The sequence below is a fragment of the Mastigoproctus giganteus genome, chromosome 4, assembly GCF_048544385.1.
Source record: "Mastigoproctus giganteus isolate SK-2022 chromosome 4, ASM4854438v1, whole genome shotgun sequence".
Taxonomy (NCBI): Eukaryota; Metazoa; Arthropoda; class Arachnida; order Uropygi; family Thelyphonidae; genus Mastigoproctus; species Mastigoproctus giganteus.
The window spans coordinates 192,615,781-192,632,946 of record NC_143578.1 but is presented as its reverse complement, the minus strand read 5'-3'; the positions used below and the strand labels follow the sequence as shown (position 1 = coordinate 192,632,946).

Here is a 17,166-nt window from a genome sequence, read left to right as displayed (position 1 = left end):
CCATCTGCTCAACTTTTCTAGATCCTGTTGCAGCAGCGTACTGTCATTAGTGTCCTTAACAACCCTGCCAACCTTCGTATTGTCTGAAAACTTGGACATTATCCTTGATATACCATCATCAATATCATTTATAAATACAGAAAACAAGAATGGACCCAACACTGAACCCTGAGACACTCCACTAATAACATTAGTCCACGATGAGCAGTGTCCATTGATTACCACTCTATCTTCTCCCACTCAACCATCCCTTTATCCATAGCAGCAGTTTGCCTCCAGTGCCACACTGCTCCAATTAGTGCAGCAGTCTTCCATATGCAACAGTATCAAAAGCCTTTCTAAGATCCATATATATGATTTTCAAAGTTATTCCCTGCATCCAGTTCCTTTGTGACCACATCATAGTATCCAGTCAAATTGGTCAGGCAAGACTTTCCCTTAACAAAACAATGCTGTGTCCGAGCTATAACTGAAGTCTTGTCTAGATGATCCTGCAGTGCTTCTTTAACCAGGGCCTCCATTAATTTTCCTGGACAAGAAGTTAAACTCACAGCTCTATAATTACTTGTGTCACCCTTTGATCCTCCTTTGTGAATTGGGGTCACATTTGCACATCTCCAGTCCATGGGTACCTCCCCTGAGTCCAAGGAAGCTCTCATAATTATGGCTAAAGGTTTGCTTACTTCCTTTGCTGCCTCCTTTAATGTAACTGGATAGATCCCATCCACCTCAGGTGCCTTTTTTATGTTTATCTTCAACAATTTCTTCTCCACTTTCCTCTCAGTTATTACAAAACCATCTAGCTCACTGCCAGAGTTTAATTCACCTCTGGCATTCCCGTTCCTGAATAATTCCTCATGTGTGAATGGAGATGCAAAATACTCATTTAGTTTGTTAGCCACCTGAAAAGGATCATCAACAGTTGAACTATCAATATCCAGTGGACCAATCTGATTCATCCCTTTCCTTTTAGAGTTTACATAGGTAAAGAACTCTTTGCTGTTTTCCTTTGCCTTTGCCTGCCTAATCTTCTTTGTGACTTGGTTACAGACCAGCTTATGTCACCCATTAATTTATATGTATCCCATGCATTTTTCTTTTCTGCCATATGTCTCATTAGTTCATCCGACATCCATTTAGGCCTAAACCTTGAACAATATTTCTTAGTTGGTATGTAAAGCCTAGTAGCTTCCAAGATAAATTCTTTGAATGCCTCCCATTTTGAATTTGCTGTTGGTAACATCATCAGTTGGTGCCAGACATATAGAATTTAAATACTGTCTCAGACCACTGACTGTAGTTGCTTTTACGAAAGCAAAAACCCTTCCCTTTACCCCTGATGGTAGTTACCTCTTTGAGTAAATCCCACTTCAGCACACTGTGATCACTTTATCTATATATATCTTTATTTATATATATTTTTATAGTGGTTCTTTTATCTGCAGATTCTTAATGCATGAAGAATCACTACTGATAATCAGATCAAGAGTATTACTCCCTCTAGTTGCCTCCCGAACATGCTGATGTAGAAAACAATCATTCAATAAATCCACAAAAGCCTTGTTAGCGTGTGTGACCAATCCAAAATTTCAGTCAAAATCTGGGAAATTAAAATTCCCCATTATAAGACTCTCTGATTTATCGGCTCATTCTATTTCCCTGTTCAGTTTCTTATTATACTCATCAGAGTCATTAGGCCTATAACACACTCCTACTCTCAATTTTGATCTCCCAATGCTTATGTCACACCAAACTGACTCAACATTGACATTGCTGCACTGTCCAGCAATGTCGACTGGCTGCACTTCCTTGAATTTTGTGTTTAACTAATAGCATAACCCATCCTCACTTCCTGTACACATTGTACTTCCCAAATTCCAGTTCTGCATTCCTTATATCTGTGTGACATCACGTCTCTGATATCCCAACAATATCTGCCTTTGATGTTTTCAGCAACACCTCAAATTTATTTACCAAACTCCTAGTATTGGTGTATATGCAAGTATACATGCACCCGTTCCTATTGTTAGCTACCCTAACACAACCCATGTGTTTACTTGTACTGCAATGACTCCCAACAGTCTCTGAAATACCCTGCATCTTGTTTTCCAGACTGCTGCTCATTCCAATAGAAGCAGTGCAAGACCCCCCCCCCCCAAGCTAGCAGTTTTCCGACCCATGTAACACTGCTTCGATAGTATCAGCAAATATTCTTGCACCCTTTCTATTTAAGTGTATCCCATCCCTGTAGAAGCAGTCTCTCCTGTTAACAAGTACAGACCATGCTGAAAAAAATTCTACCCTTTGAGCCTTGCACAATCTTTTCAGGGCCGAATTGATCAACAAGGCTCTCGTCCCTTCTATCATGCCTGGGCAGAATTGCAGACACTTTCAAATTCAACCTTAATTCACTTCTTTCTTTCAACAGTGACCTGTACTTGTTAAGTAATTCCACCGGTCTCTACTCTTAATGTCATTAGTGCCAACGTGTACAACAATATCACCTTTTGTGCCCTTAAATTGCATTTAGTTGCACCATAAAGAGATTTTAATTTGCAGGAAGGACGGATTCCTAATTCCACTTAATATTTTCACTTTACATGTGAACATTACAAGATAACTAATCAAACAATGTTATAGAGGGCAAAGATGTAGTAGAAATATTAAAAACAGACACATGAACTAAAAATATATTGGTGGATTACATTAATTTTAAATGCTTTGTTTGCAACTGGTTACTTCTGGAAATGGTAGTTATCCTCTGGAGTAGATTTTTTGCTTGGCCAAAGAGGTGAGTTTGCTGTTGTTATCCTTGATACTGAGTTGTTCTCTTTCATCTTGACTGTTGGGCGTTATTTCTTCTACTTGTGAAATTTGGATGGCCAGTACTTATTGGAAAATAGCCAACAGCCTGGTCGTGATTTCTTCTTTAAATAGGTTGTAATGTGCTTTTAATTGTTCTTCTGTAGTGCTGATAATCAGTAGGTCGTAGAAGCTGAATTAAAGTTCTCTGTTGCATTTTAAAATACAGTAAGCTGAGGCCGACTTCAGATCTGCCATGTTTATTTATTGTTCTATTAAAATATGAAAAGACCTGCCTGTATAAGTGCTATTACACTTGCATTGGATGTGGTATGGCATCCAGGGTTGAAGCTTTTTGGCTACTATAGCTATTTTTTTTTTAATGATTGTAGGGATATGTAGAATAGTGATATTCTCTTAATGGATTGGAGGTTTGGGAGTTACTGGTTTTTTTTGGGAGTTACTAGATAGATAATCACTGTTGCTGACAATTTTTTTAATTTTCTTAACCTTACATCACTGACCCATTATCTTATAGGCCCTCTCTGTCTCAAAAAAATATCTGTTGCATGTTAATCACTAGTTTGAGATTAGCAACTTTTTCTCCATCTAGCTTACTAAATATATAGTTTTACTTAGTTTTGGAAGCAATATTTATTGTTTATGTGGAATATGTTGATAGTTGAGGCACTCTTGTTTCTGTTGTCTTCCACTTTGTGCTGCTTTTTCTGTTTCAGTGTAATGTAAACAAATGTTTCCAGCTGAAATTTGATAGTACCATTAAAAAAAATTAATTATATGAATTGGTTTATTTTCTTTATTATTGATCTATTTAGTTGACAAAACATAATAATACATGTACATGCATTAGTTTGAATGTTCTTGTGCTCAATGGTTTTATGAACTTGAAAATGGAAGTGACTAATAATTTTGTTTATATTAATCCAACAAAACTAATAAAAGTTTTACTATTGTTTAAAATATTTTTAAATTTTTTAGAAAAAGGTAAAACATTGTTGATGTACTAAAAGTATTATTTTTAAAAAATCAAAAACTTTTTCCAGAATTAAAAAAGAAATAGTTTGGCCACTCAGGCATACTCCTTGAAAGATTCTTAGGATCCTTAAAACATAAGTTTGAATATCATCATATTTGATTGATGGAATATGGATGGCAGGATTTGAAATATATGTATTAATTGTGGATTAGTGTATAGTAATATTATTAACCCTATATTCACTGAGTCTTAGACTATTAATTATTATATGGTTAAAATCTTAAAACTAAAAGTAAGCAAGATAGACACCAGTGTCTTTTAATTTAAAGGCCCTATAAATTCAAAAATGCTTACTAAATAAAATGTTAGTGCTTTAACTTGTCACATAACTCAAAGAACACATTATTACTGATGTTTTGTTTGAACTTACACTTTCTTTATTGCCATCAAAGGAATTGTTATATCCATATTTTGTGAAAGATTTATATACTGAATTATATTTCCTTTGCCTTCCAGTCAACAGCTATACTTAAACATCCTAAATTTAAAATATTATATCTAGAGTTTTTTTTAACTGTTTAAAAAATAGAATATATTGCTAAATATATTATTATATTAGTACTTAGGCTTTGCCAGATAAGTTAAAACTATCAAACATTGTTTTTGTATTTATTTTAATCTGTTTTCTTATGTATTCATTTTCTACAGATTAAGCAAAGAGTTCTTAAAATTTTAAATTTAAGAGGGGGCTCTATTAAAACAATTCGTAACATCATGAGAGGTATGTATTCTTTCTATATATATATTTCCTGTATGACTTAAGTTTTTTTTTTATATATATATAAGATAATTTCTTTCTTTTGTATTCTTTTAGAGGAAGGATACTTAGAATCACTGGATGAAAAATTAACAGATAATTAAATTTATAATATGCAAATGCCAGTCAGTTGTTACATGGTATGATCAAATGTTCCTTGTTATCAAATAAATACTGTATGCTTTCTTGGAGCTTCCTAGTCAGTCTTGTAATGGGGAAGGCAGATGATCTCTCAGAAAGGTGGTAGTGTTGGAGCATGTTTAACAAGAGCCATAAAAATCATAGGTGTGTCAAAAGTATATAGCAGGTGTAAGAATCTCTAGGCAGCACTAAAAGGAAGCATGTATGTTGGAGCATGTTTAACAAAAGCCACAAATGAAAAAAACAAAATCACTGGCTTGTCAAAAGTATAAAACAGGTGGAAGATGAAAGAATCTGTAGGCAGACAGGTTGGCACTCCAAGGACAAGACTGCAGTATTTTTTTTTTTTTTTTTTTTTGTTAGAATAGATTCTCCTGAGCAGCAAATGAATGAAAAGTTCAGTTTAGGCAAAGAACAACCCATATCCACCCAAACTATGGCAGAAATTGAAGTATCTGAGATTTGGTAGTCATGTGTCTGTACAAAGCCACTTCTTTCTTTTTTTAAAAAAAAAAAAGGTTCAGCTGATGTGGTGCTGTGAGTGCCAAGCCTGTACTACCCTTAGCTGGTTATGTTACTCCTCTCAATATCTTTGTTGTATCACATGTACTTCACTTTTATTGTGATTGCAATGGATTCTTTAAAGAGTTGCAACATCTATTCTGGCTGTCTTATTTTCCAGATCTGAGAATATATGGGATATATTGGAAAGTTCATTTTGGCTGTGCAGTTCTCTACTGACCCCAATACAGCAACTGCTGAATAGCCTCATGAAAGGATGATCAAATGCATAGCTAAACTCTCACAGAAACCTAGTAGGCGGAGATGGGGGAAATCCCCTGGTGCCATCAGACAACTAACACAGACACCTAGTAAAATCCATGCCATGACATGTGTGAGCTGTAATTTCGGCAAAAGGGCCACTTTTTGCCCAAATTACACCCCCTTACAAATTAGGTATTGAATAAAGGTTTTTAATTTTTGGCCACTGAGTGTATCTATTAAAACCATAGTAGACAAATTAAAGGCTGAATACACTTTTTTCTTTTTTTTTTTTAAACCAAGTGAGCATGCCTTTTCCATAACACCAGTTACAACTTGAACCCAGAACAATAAATTCAAGCTAAGAGTTACTGACTAGATTGTAGGAAGTTTTCCTTTAATGAGCACATTGTTAAATATTGGAATAAGTTATGTCCATGGGTAATTGACCAAATGGTGGCTTGGAGAAATTCAAAGGGAATCTGGATCAGTAACAGGAAAATCAACTTTTGAGTTGATTATTGAGAGGGTAGCTTTGATCATTTATGATGTATTACTATCTCAAGAGACAGGGAAATCAGACAAAACTGATTTTATGAAATGCCATTTGGGCATGATAGACCTAGAGAAATCAATGACTGAACACACTATATGCTCATATCTGTTCATAACACGTATGTAAATATTCACTTTATATCATATCCCCTGGATGTAATTAGTGATATTACAAATTATTCATGGTCCGACACCCCTCTCGTCTCAAGCCCAGAACGAATATCTACTTATCTGTCCATTCACAGATACTGTAAAAATGGGTCCATTATTTATTTATTTATTTTTTAAATAACATACAAGTATGAAATCATACTATCCTGTTACTTCCTTATCTTGTAATGATTTGTCAGTTATTGTGTGTGTGTGTGTGTGTGTGTGTGTGTGTGTGTGTGTGTGTGTGTGTGTGTGTGTGTGTGTGTGTGTGTGTGATCTACAGCCCACACATCGCAATTATGCATATTAACAGAATTGTGAAGATAAAAGAGAGGTTTGTCATTATCATAAAATGCAAATTAGCCATTTCTAGTTATATTCAGTTTGGACCAATACACAGGTGTGTAAAATTCAGGAGACTTTTCAGTCAGAAATAAAAACTGCTGATCTGCTTAACTGCCCCTCTTGCACTGCACCCCCTCTAAAGCTAAAATTGAGGCTAATTTGATTACAGTTAGACTACCTCAGCAAAGGCTTTTAACTGAGAGAGAATCTGTCTTTTTTTTTTATCAGTAATCTATCCGGTCTGTTCAAACTTCCAGGGATTGAATTAAGCAAGGACCTTTACTTTTCTCCATCCTTTGTTGTTAAGGGCTGTTGTTATATCAAAACAGTATTACTGTTTTGATATAACAACAGCCCTTATTATGTTATTATCAAAACAGTATTACTGTTTTGATAATAACAGCAGAGAAAAGAACTATATTGTTGTAAACAGAATATCACTGTTGAGAGCTGCTGCTTTACTTTTACATTCCTTAATATGGGAATTGTAGCTATGATTTTGTTTTTTGAAGTGCTTTTAGTAATATACATACAAGTTTGTGTTCCTGATTTGTAAATTTCCTTTAATTCTGCACAGTAAAACTTGGATAATTTTTTGTCCATGTAAATCATTGTTTACATAAAAACAGTTGCATATTTTTATATTAGGTTATTTTTTGACCACCCTGTATTTTTTCAAAACAGTCTCCTAAAAATTTTACTTGGAAGGTTGTAATTAGACAAATAAGAACCAGAAGTAGAGAGAATAAAAGACAAAGTACAAAAGTTAGATTTTGCAAATTTGGAAAAAAGACAAAGAAAATTAAAGTGAAAATAATCAGTGTTATTGATAACACAGCACTTTATTTAATGCAGTTTCATAGTGGGAAATATGCACATCTTTATAACTTACTTCATAGCAGAAAATTGGCACTGCTTTTTAGATACAAAAATGTCAATATCTAGGCACATTTGGAGAAGCAGTAACACAAAGCAGTTCTCTAGTCATTCATCATCAAATCAGTTTTTGTATGTATTGTTTACAAATGTACTTCCAAAAATGCTTGTCATTTGTTGAGGCATTGGAAAACTGAGCTTAAAGAAGTCGGGAAGTGTAACATCTCAGTTTATTTTTTAGGTTCTAATCAAACTGTACATCTATAATTTCTGACTGAAATTTATCTGTTATAGTTTCAACATTAATGTCAAATGGTGTTTAAAAATGAAAGCAGCCTTGTTTTTTAAATTTTTGAAATTTACAGTTAATTTCTTATCAAAGACTGAATTTCACCAGCACATTTCTTAGTGTCAATATGCTTTTTTGGTTGTTAGAGTTGAGAAGTATACAAAATATTTAAACAGATGGACTCCCCACAACTGGAACTTATTCACAAGTGCTTCTATTTTAGCAAATATTTCCTTGATGACAAGCCACTGTTCTTTCTGGCCATAGGCCTATGCTACTTAACTGATTCCAAAATGTGATTCATGTGGTACTGCCCCTTTTGATATTGTATTCTTTGAAATCAGATTTTCTCATTGTAAACAAGATAAACAGTAACTTTTTTCACACAAACAAAAGCATATTCCATCCACATTGACAATGCCATTTTCAAATTTTATATAGAAAATGTGAAAGAAAATTTTATGCAATAAGTAAGACTGAATTATATCACAAGGCAAATAAATAAGGAAAAAAATAAAATGTTGCTGTTTATTTATGGAAGACTTCTTATCTGTGCCTTTAAAGTAGTGCAGGCTTCACCAGCTGCCCATAAGGTGGGGAAAACATCACTAATATTAATTTTTTACAGTTTCTTGTGCTAATAAAGTTTTTTCTGCCTTTCTGACCTTCAGAAGCTTTCCACAGAAGACAGCCTCCATCTGCTGTTTATATGTAAACAAGGTTTGTTTGGCTTTAACAGGATTCCATAAATAAAAAAAAATAATAATAATACTTTTTTTTTTTTACTTCTGGTCATCTCAACAACTACTCACAAAAAGAGGAAGCCAAGTATGTGTTTTATAAAAATTAACAATTAAATTTCAAAAGGTAAAAATTCCACATACAGTCACAAAACAATTTATTGATTGTTACACAGAAAAGAGAATTTCCTACCCAAAGACACATTCAGTTGATGTCTGTTTCAGACTGACTTGTAATTCCAACCCCAGGAGACAAGTTGTAAATATTTTTACTTCAGTTTACAGCCCTTTGTGCAGGAGTACAGTAAATTTCTTGTTAATGTGCCATGCTAGTATTAACCAAGTTGATGTGGCACAATGATATTGACCCTAATTTCTGTGTCTGCTATGGTGACTTACACACACAGTTTAATCTCTTTATAAAGTAATTTTGGTATGGTGTTAATTGATGCAGTGAACTAATGTTGCATTTACATAGCATTCATTTACTATCCACAATATTATTTGGGGGGGGGGATATTTCAGTGTAGGACATCAGAAAAATGTTTATTTATTTAAAACAAACTTCCTTAGCTCTGTGTAATACTGTACTGGCATTAGAAATAAATTAGGCAATCATCACTTGCTTCTCCACCATGCACTCCATATACAAATCAGTACAAGATATCTTTGGCAGTTAGCAGCAAGTAGACTTTCAATTATTATAAATAAAGAATCTTACAACTTTGCTAAGTGTAGAATGTGTACATTGAAAAAATTATTAAAAGCATTAAGTTAAATATTTAACCTAGGCTTGCTGCAGACATTCTCTCAGGTGTGACAAGTTAAGGCTTGTTATCTGAAAGTCTAAAATACTGATGGAACTGATACTAAGGTGGTAATTAAAACAAATTTTGATGAAGTCTTGTCATTCTATGAAACCTAATTCCTTCTAGTAACCCTGCCCTTCCCCACATGTGCAACATCTGGGGGAATGTCCTAATTGTCACCAGGTGATACTGGGTGGTAGATGATTCTCAACAACCACTTTTTATTCGGGGCTTGAAGTGTTAATCTCCAGACTAAAGCTCTGGAAACCCTCACCTCTTCCATAATGCAGCATGATGGATGTCTTTTGAGGGTACAGGTCTAAAATGGTGTTTTCAGGCTGGCCAACTCTCTAGGAGGCATAGTGTATAATTTCATTTCCTTAACATTTCTAGATAGTGACTGGAAGAAGTCCAAGTAGTATGTATGGAGTGCCATTGTCAAGCCATGTTATGTCATGTAGTTGGGCATATTCTCACTGTGTGTACACCTTATCCAAAAATTTTCATTATTTCAAACAACATATCCTTTCCTGTACTTTTACTTTATACCTTGAATGCATCATGAACTAACAAAAGAAACTTTTCTGTGAAATCTAAACCTCACAAATATTTCCTCATGTATTTCACAAATATGTGGTCTCATTTCCAATCTCAGTGATGTCCCTTTACAGTCTGTCAGGTCCCATTTTTACTGACAGAATCCCAATTATCAGTTTCTTTGACCACTGCTCATCTCAATTGTCTTAACTCATGGCAGAAAAGAAAAATGCACAGGATGCATATAAATTATCAGATGACACAAAAAGCCTATGGTAGATATAAACTAGTCTGCAACAAGTCAAAAAGGATGTTAGGCAAGCTAAGGCAGATTGTGAAAATCATTGGCAAAGGATGCAAAGAAAAATAGCAACATCTTTTCTCATGTAAACAATAGAGGGAAGAGGATGAATCACATTGGTCCACTTGATATCGATGGTCCAACTGTTTATGAGCCTACTCAGGTTGCTGCCAAGCTGAATAAATATTTTGCATCTACATTGACACATGAGGAATTCTTTGGGGAGAGGGGAAGCCAGATGTTTATGAAACTATAACAGGGAGCTGAACAATTTTGTGATAACTGAGAGGGAAGTGGAAGAGAAATTGAACATAAAAAAGCATCTGGAAAGTTTGGGATCTATACAATTATATTAAGGGATGCAGCAGGGGAGATAGCAAACCCTTAACCATAATTATGAGAGCATCTATGGATTCAGAAGTCCTTGTGGATCAGAGATGTGTGAATGTATCACCCCAGTTCACAAAAGGGGATCAAAGGGTGACATGAGTTACAGACCTGTTAGCTAACTTCTGTTCCAAGGAAAATAATGGAGTTAATGGTTAAAGAAGTAATGAAGTACCAAGTACAGGAGTGTATTTATACTTCAGTTTGTTAAAGGGAGATCTTGTCTGACCACTGTGTTCAGGTACTATAATGTAGTGACTAAGGAACTAGATGCAAAAAATAATTTTGATATTATATACGTGATTTCAGGAAAGCTTTTGATATTATTGCAGACTGCTATACAAACTGGAGTAGTGTTGGCATTAATGGCAAGTTACTACTACTATGGATAAAGGCCTGGTTGAGTAGAAGACAGAGGAGTTATTAATGGACACTGCTCTTCATAGACTGATGATATTAGTAGAGTTCCCAGGGTTCAGCTGGGCCCATTATTGTTTTCCATATTTATTAATGAAACTGATAAAGGTGGTGTTTAAGGCTTTGAATGTATAAATATAGTGCAAGCGCATCAGAAATACATAGCTATATCTGAATAAATCAGAATATTAGTAAAACGGCATCGTTTTAAATTATATCTCATATTGTGAATACCTTCACGAGTTGCCATGATATACATGTGAATACCTTTACAATGAGTTGCACCATAGCTTGAGGCTTATGCCCTAAATGCTTTAGAGTCTAAATACATGATACACCATCAGGCATCTCTCATATTGTGGAGTTGTACTTCATAACTGTTTTGCCATCATTGCATTACTCGAGTACCTACCCACCCACCCACCCACCCACCGAAGAAGGGCCAAAAAGCCCTGAAACGGTGCCGTCTGGGTGGTGGTATCCATCTGAGAATAAGTAACATTATCTTCTCCTTAAGTGAAGCGTTACTTATTGGAAGTAGTGCAATGTCATGGCAACTCGTGAAGGTATTCACAATATGAGATATAACCTAGAACGATGCAGTTTTACTAATATTCTGATTTATTCAGATATAGCTATGTATTTCTGATGGGCTTGCACTATATTTATACATAGTCTAGACTCTCCCATAGCTCGAGGCTTATGTCCTAAATGTTTTAGAGACTTTGAATGTATTGAGCAAGCTCAGTACTATTGGAATTCTTCCTCTTGCTCAGACTATGCACAAGAAGGGGCATAAATTCAAATTGAGAAAGGATGTTGCAGAATAAATGTGTGGAAGTGGATAGCTTGAATAAGTTCAAGGAAGAACTAGACAAACTGTTGGAGAGGGATGGATAGGTAAAATGGGAAGGGGTAGGGTGGGGTTGGTTTTTTTTTTTTTTTTTTTTGGGGCTGATGCCATATAAGCTTGCTTACTTGCCACTGCTAATATTATTCACTGTATGATTCTTTTTGTTTTAAATTCCCTATTAATTTAGAATCTTCTCTTTTCCATCTTCTCTGGCTTAGATATCTCTGTACTTCATTCAATGCTTAAATTCATCCTCTATCATTCTCACTAATCACTGAAACTCTGAATTCATTTTTTCCAGAACCATGTTTCCTGAGAGTGAAGTAATTTCCTTTGGTGATTTTAACATCACCAAAGTAAATTTTTGCAATAACTAGTGACCTTGCACAGATTGTTCATTTACCCACCAGAATATCAGACAGTTTTAACCACACACCCAATACTAATGATCCTTCTCACAAACAAAGCCTCATGTTGTTTGGCATTACAAGAATGTGTAATGGGATGATCTGCGAGATTTCTGTTCTTTGTTTCCTTAGTTGGATTGCTGTTTTAAATTTTCTAATGTCATTGTTTGTTCAGTTCATATCAGTGTAATTATTCTTGTAGGGGTGAATTTCACATTCCTCCCTCGTCTTTTATCTGAACCTTGCTTTTCCAATAAATATGCTAAGCTGTTTAAGATATGAATGTTGCATATCGGAATTTTTTCTCATCCAATGCTTCAGGTTCATTTTCTGCCTACACTAAAGCTTGCAACAACTGTAAAACAAATAAATAAATAATCATATTAAGAAAACTTTTGTCAATCACCACCTTTGGAAATCAGTTTCGGACTTTAGAGGGATGAGAGGGGATCACAATTTTAAAATGTTTGGTTTTTAGACATTTTAGATCAGTTTTTTCAAATGGGGTTCTAGGGGGGGGGATTTGAATAATATTTCAAGAACTAAAATTCTAATAATGTTTCAAAAAGAATTAGATATTTTTTATAATAATTTAAGAAATCATAGCGTGCTTCATATGTTAATCAAATGAATTATATATGTAATTTGAAATAATAAATATAATATTGTTAAGTAAGAGAAGATACAAACATTTGGAAATGCCATACTAATTGTGCATACATTATCAGTACCCCACAAATGGGGAGTCTATAGTGGGAGGGATGTTGAATGCAGCCGTAATTTTTTTTAAAGATTATGAAAAGGTTCTGTGGCCAAATTAAATTGAGAAATACTGTTCTAGAGTATTTGAAATCAACTCAAAATTCACACACTTGACCTGTTTTCCATTTTGATGGTGGAGAGACCCATTGAAGATTGAACACTGGGTATGGTTCTGCATAAGCCGTTACTACATTACCAGACTGGATGAATCCACTGTACCTGGGATATAACCAGGATAACTGTTTTGAAGTTTACTGGTGTCCCATCAACTGGCAGGTGATCTCTATTAGCAGACATGCATTGAAATGTAACATTTTTTACCTAAGTGAACAGCCAACAGTGTATGGAAGTAAAACTTTCATTTAGAAATAACTGTTATGTTTACTTTTTATCCCTAGAATTAGGCCACATTTATCCAATACAATGCTTGAAATCAAATGAAAGAATAATTTGTATGCTTTACCTGCATTTGATTTCATTCACAAAGAGACTTTCTGCTATCAGTGAAGACTGAGTGCAAGTACTTAACATTAATTCTTGTGGTGCTATACAATTTAAAAGGATGTTAGAAATTAAGTAGAATCATGCATAACAGTAATTGCCTCTAAGTTGGACATAACCCCATTCAATTTGGATCACAGCAAGCAGAAATTTCTCCATGAGAGTAAATCATATAAATTTTGATTTCATGCTGAAGAAATTGTAATTTCTTCAGAATTAAATTCCAGTTTATTGATGACACTTTAATATATACTGCATTTCACTTTGTGTTGAATTTGGATAAATAATGTGTGTGGAGGGGGATAAACTTTGCAAAGTGACTACTTGATAATTTATTTGAAACAATATAAAAGTGGTATTCTGTTCTAAAAATAAAATTTTACAGTGCCTGGACAAAAAAAAAAAGCAGCTTATAACTTGTTGGACCTCCTTGAGCTATATTGAATATTGTCCAAGGAGATTCAGGACCATTTTCCTCCAATAACATATAGAAGTAGGGAAGTGTTTTAGTGGATGATTATTATTTTTGCTACATGTGTTCAACAGAACTGTAGGGTCCAAGAAATGTTGGAGTTTCATTTTTTTTTTTTTTTTTTTTTTTATATGAAAACTCCAAACATGAAAGGTATCAAAACCTATAGTACTTAGTACCATGCATGGGTTTAAGGAGAAGTATGGGGGGAGGGGGATGTCGGAAACTTTGCTCTAGAGCCTAAACATGGATGCTGTTTGAACATTTCAAGAACTGTTTTGGATCATTGTCATCGTGGACAGTTCCATCACCTATGAGATGGAGGGTAGTCATCATAGGGTGCACCATGGTCAGATAAGATAGAAGTCCATCTGAGAAGTCAGGCAAACCCTGAAGAGGTATTGCAGTATATTGTCCTTCCCAAAAAAAATAGCACTGCACATGTAAGGACCATTTTTGGTTGAAGCATAGGTATAATGCATTCTGTATGCAAACTTTTATGTGGATTTCTCCAATATCTTTGTTGTATAACTAACCACTCTATGCAACACTTCCTATTTATTTGCATGAGAGGTTTTTGAACATTCCTTGTCTATTCAGTTCTCTATTTCTGTCATAATCAAAACATTTGCTATAATGATCCTGTTTGTAGTAGCAATTCACAGATATATCATTTGACAAAACACATGTAAGACCATTTTTGACACACATTTCCAATTTTTTTTTTTTTTTTTTTTCCTTTCTGCAGTTGCTCTAGGATACATAGTAAAATATACATTGTACAGGGTGATTCACTACCAGTGCGACAAAGATGAATCGGAATCACATAGCATTGCAGGGTCCGAAATGCCTTCATCATGCGGTAGAGGATGTTGAACAGGAGGTCACTTGAACAGCGATCCTGCTGGAAGTCAGCATTTGCGAACCGGTCCCCGAGGCAGTAGGATGGACGAGTATTCAAACGTTGAACTGGCCGACATGCACCTCACATATGGAGCTGCGGACTGTAACAGGCACGCCACTCTGCACTTGTACCAGGAACGTTTCCCACACAGGCATGCTCCTCGTCATACGATTTTAATTGTGTGATGAGGAGCACAACGAGGACGCCAGACAATGAGGAGAATGTCCTACATCTTGCAGAAGGCAATCCGAGTAAGAGTACTCAAGCAATAGGCCAACGATTGGGTATTTCCCAATCCACTGTATGGAGGATACTGTCAACAAACCAAATGAGTACATACTATCTGCAACGTGTCCAGTCGTTGGAGCCTGTGGATTATCCACTCCGGAGGACTTCTGGTACTTGGTTTCTTCAACAGAAACGGTTCGCAAATAAATGCTGACTTCCAGTGGGATGACTGTTCACACGACCTCCCGTTCAACATTCTCTACCGCATGACGAAGGCATTTCAGACCTTGCAATGCTATGTGATTCCGATTAGTCTTTGTGCCCCCTACACCTCCTGCAAGTTTGTCGCACTGGTAGTGAATCACCCTGTATATATCTGCAAAATAGGCCCAAATGGAGTAGCCACCATGATCTCTAGACTTGAATCCCATGTGGCATTTATGGGATTTTCCAGGATGCCAATTTCAACTGCATGCCACCCCCTGCCCTCCTCAAAAAATAAAAAACAAGTTAAGAACTGGTCTTTACTATCTAAAAATAGCAAGTTAAATTCTTGAACATTCACTAACAGTATGAATACCCATTGTGAGTTTTGCCTAACTATTAGAAAGTAATTATATCAGCTTGTAAGGTCTACAACCTTCTCTTCTAGATACTTAATTCTCTGGCTGGCATGTATGAATGAACAACTGCATATTCCATAAATTGACATGCTTTATTCATAAGTTTACACATGGTATTATTGCATGATGTATTGCCATGTCAGATTTAATGGGCTTTTATCAACTATTTTGTCTAACAATAAATTTAGTATACCTAGTTTCTTGCTGCATCAGTATCAATCCTATTTACAGTACTTTTGTACTATTAAAATGTTCTAACTCATTTCACTTTTTTTTATTTTTGCAGAATATGCAGGGAACCTTGGTGATGCTAAGGATTCAGTTACTAGGGAAGCAGAACAACAATACATACTACAGCTGGTTGACAGGTTTTGAGCATATTCAAAATGAACATGTTCATTTTAAAACCAAGAACACTTTTTCCATTTCTGTATATACTTTTATAATAAAAGTCTCTAAAAGTTTGAACTGTTAAGAGTTATATTTTATTAAATAGTGTTTACATTTTATGTAAACAGTACTCTACTTCACTTAAAAATTATCCAAAAAATTTAACCATGTTGTCCCAGGTGAAGAAATTAATTTTTTTTTTTCCTTCTTCCACATAGTTAGATATAAACATCTTTCTAAAGTAAGTGGACTATATATAGTGCAGAACAATAAAAGCTAGACCACAAGTTGGAATGCCTGTTAGATCATCTGCCTCTCCTATTAGCTAAGACATCTGAAGACATTGGAGGATTCAGATGGGTCAGGGTGAAAGAAGCACCAGTTTCAATGTATTGATTTTGTTTAGTTTTTTAGTCATTCTTTCAGTTTCCTCAGTGTGATGATTAATTATTTCCTCCTCTTGTTGCTAATCCTGTGGTTTAAGAAATTCGGTAAGAAGAAAACAAAACTTCCACACCTACGTGATTAATTTTTGGTTTCCTATATTTCTTACAAGTTTGTGCAAATGCGTCAATTCTACAAAAAAGCTAAAAACGGCACAGTTTTAATTATATCTCATTTTAAATACCCCCGGGTTAGTGCAATACTAGATAACTCGTGAAGGACGAGTGCAATATGAAATACGGATGAAATTATGCCTTTCACACTACGATCGTAGTTTTTCTTTAAGAGTTGTCTATGCTGTATCTACACCGATATTATACAGATATTGTAACGTATTTATGTATTCATAGCTGACACAGTGTCGAAAGCTTCTGTAAGTATTTTATTTTATCAAAAGAAGCGAGCGCAGCACCCTAGAAAATATTTAAAAAAAAAAAAAATGTATGTTTATTAACATTAGTTACTTTCTAAATTTATTTCAAATCTGGCATCCTTCAGAATGTATGAAATTTAAAACTGTGTTGCTTCCTGCAGAATAGCAGCCATTTTGAGAGAATACTGGGTGTCGTGTTACCTTTGTCATGAAAATTATAAATCTTTAAAAAACAACTAGAGTAAGACAGTATATGTTTATTGACTTAGTGGGAGAGGAAA

General features: G+C 34.9%; 1 protein-coding gene across 1 annotated transcript in view; it reads left to right on the top strand.

Annotated features, from left to right (window-relative positions):
- Window positions 1–16,142, top strand: part of LOC150087289 (beta-catenin-like protein 1) — a 233,417-nt gene extending 217,275 nt beyond the window's left edge. Inside the window, exons 16-17 of the mRNA XM_090371950.1 lie at window positions 4,508–4,580; window positions 15,965–16,142. Coding sequence (XP_090228076.1) covers window positions 4,508–4,580; window positions 15,965–16,053 — 162 coding nt within the window. The 3' untranslated portion in view covers window positions 16,054–16,142. The remainder of the gene's footprint in view (window positions 1–4,507; window positions 4,581–15,964) is intronic.
- The last annotated feature ends 1,024 nt before the right edge of the window (window positions 16,143–17,166 follow it).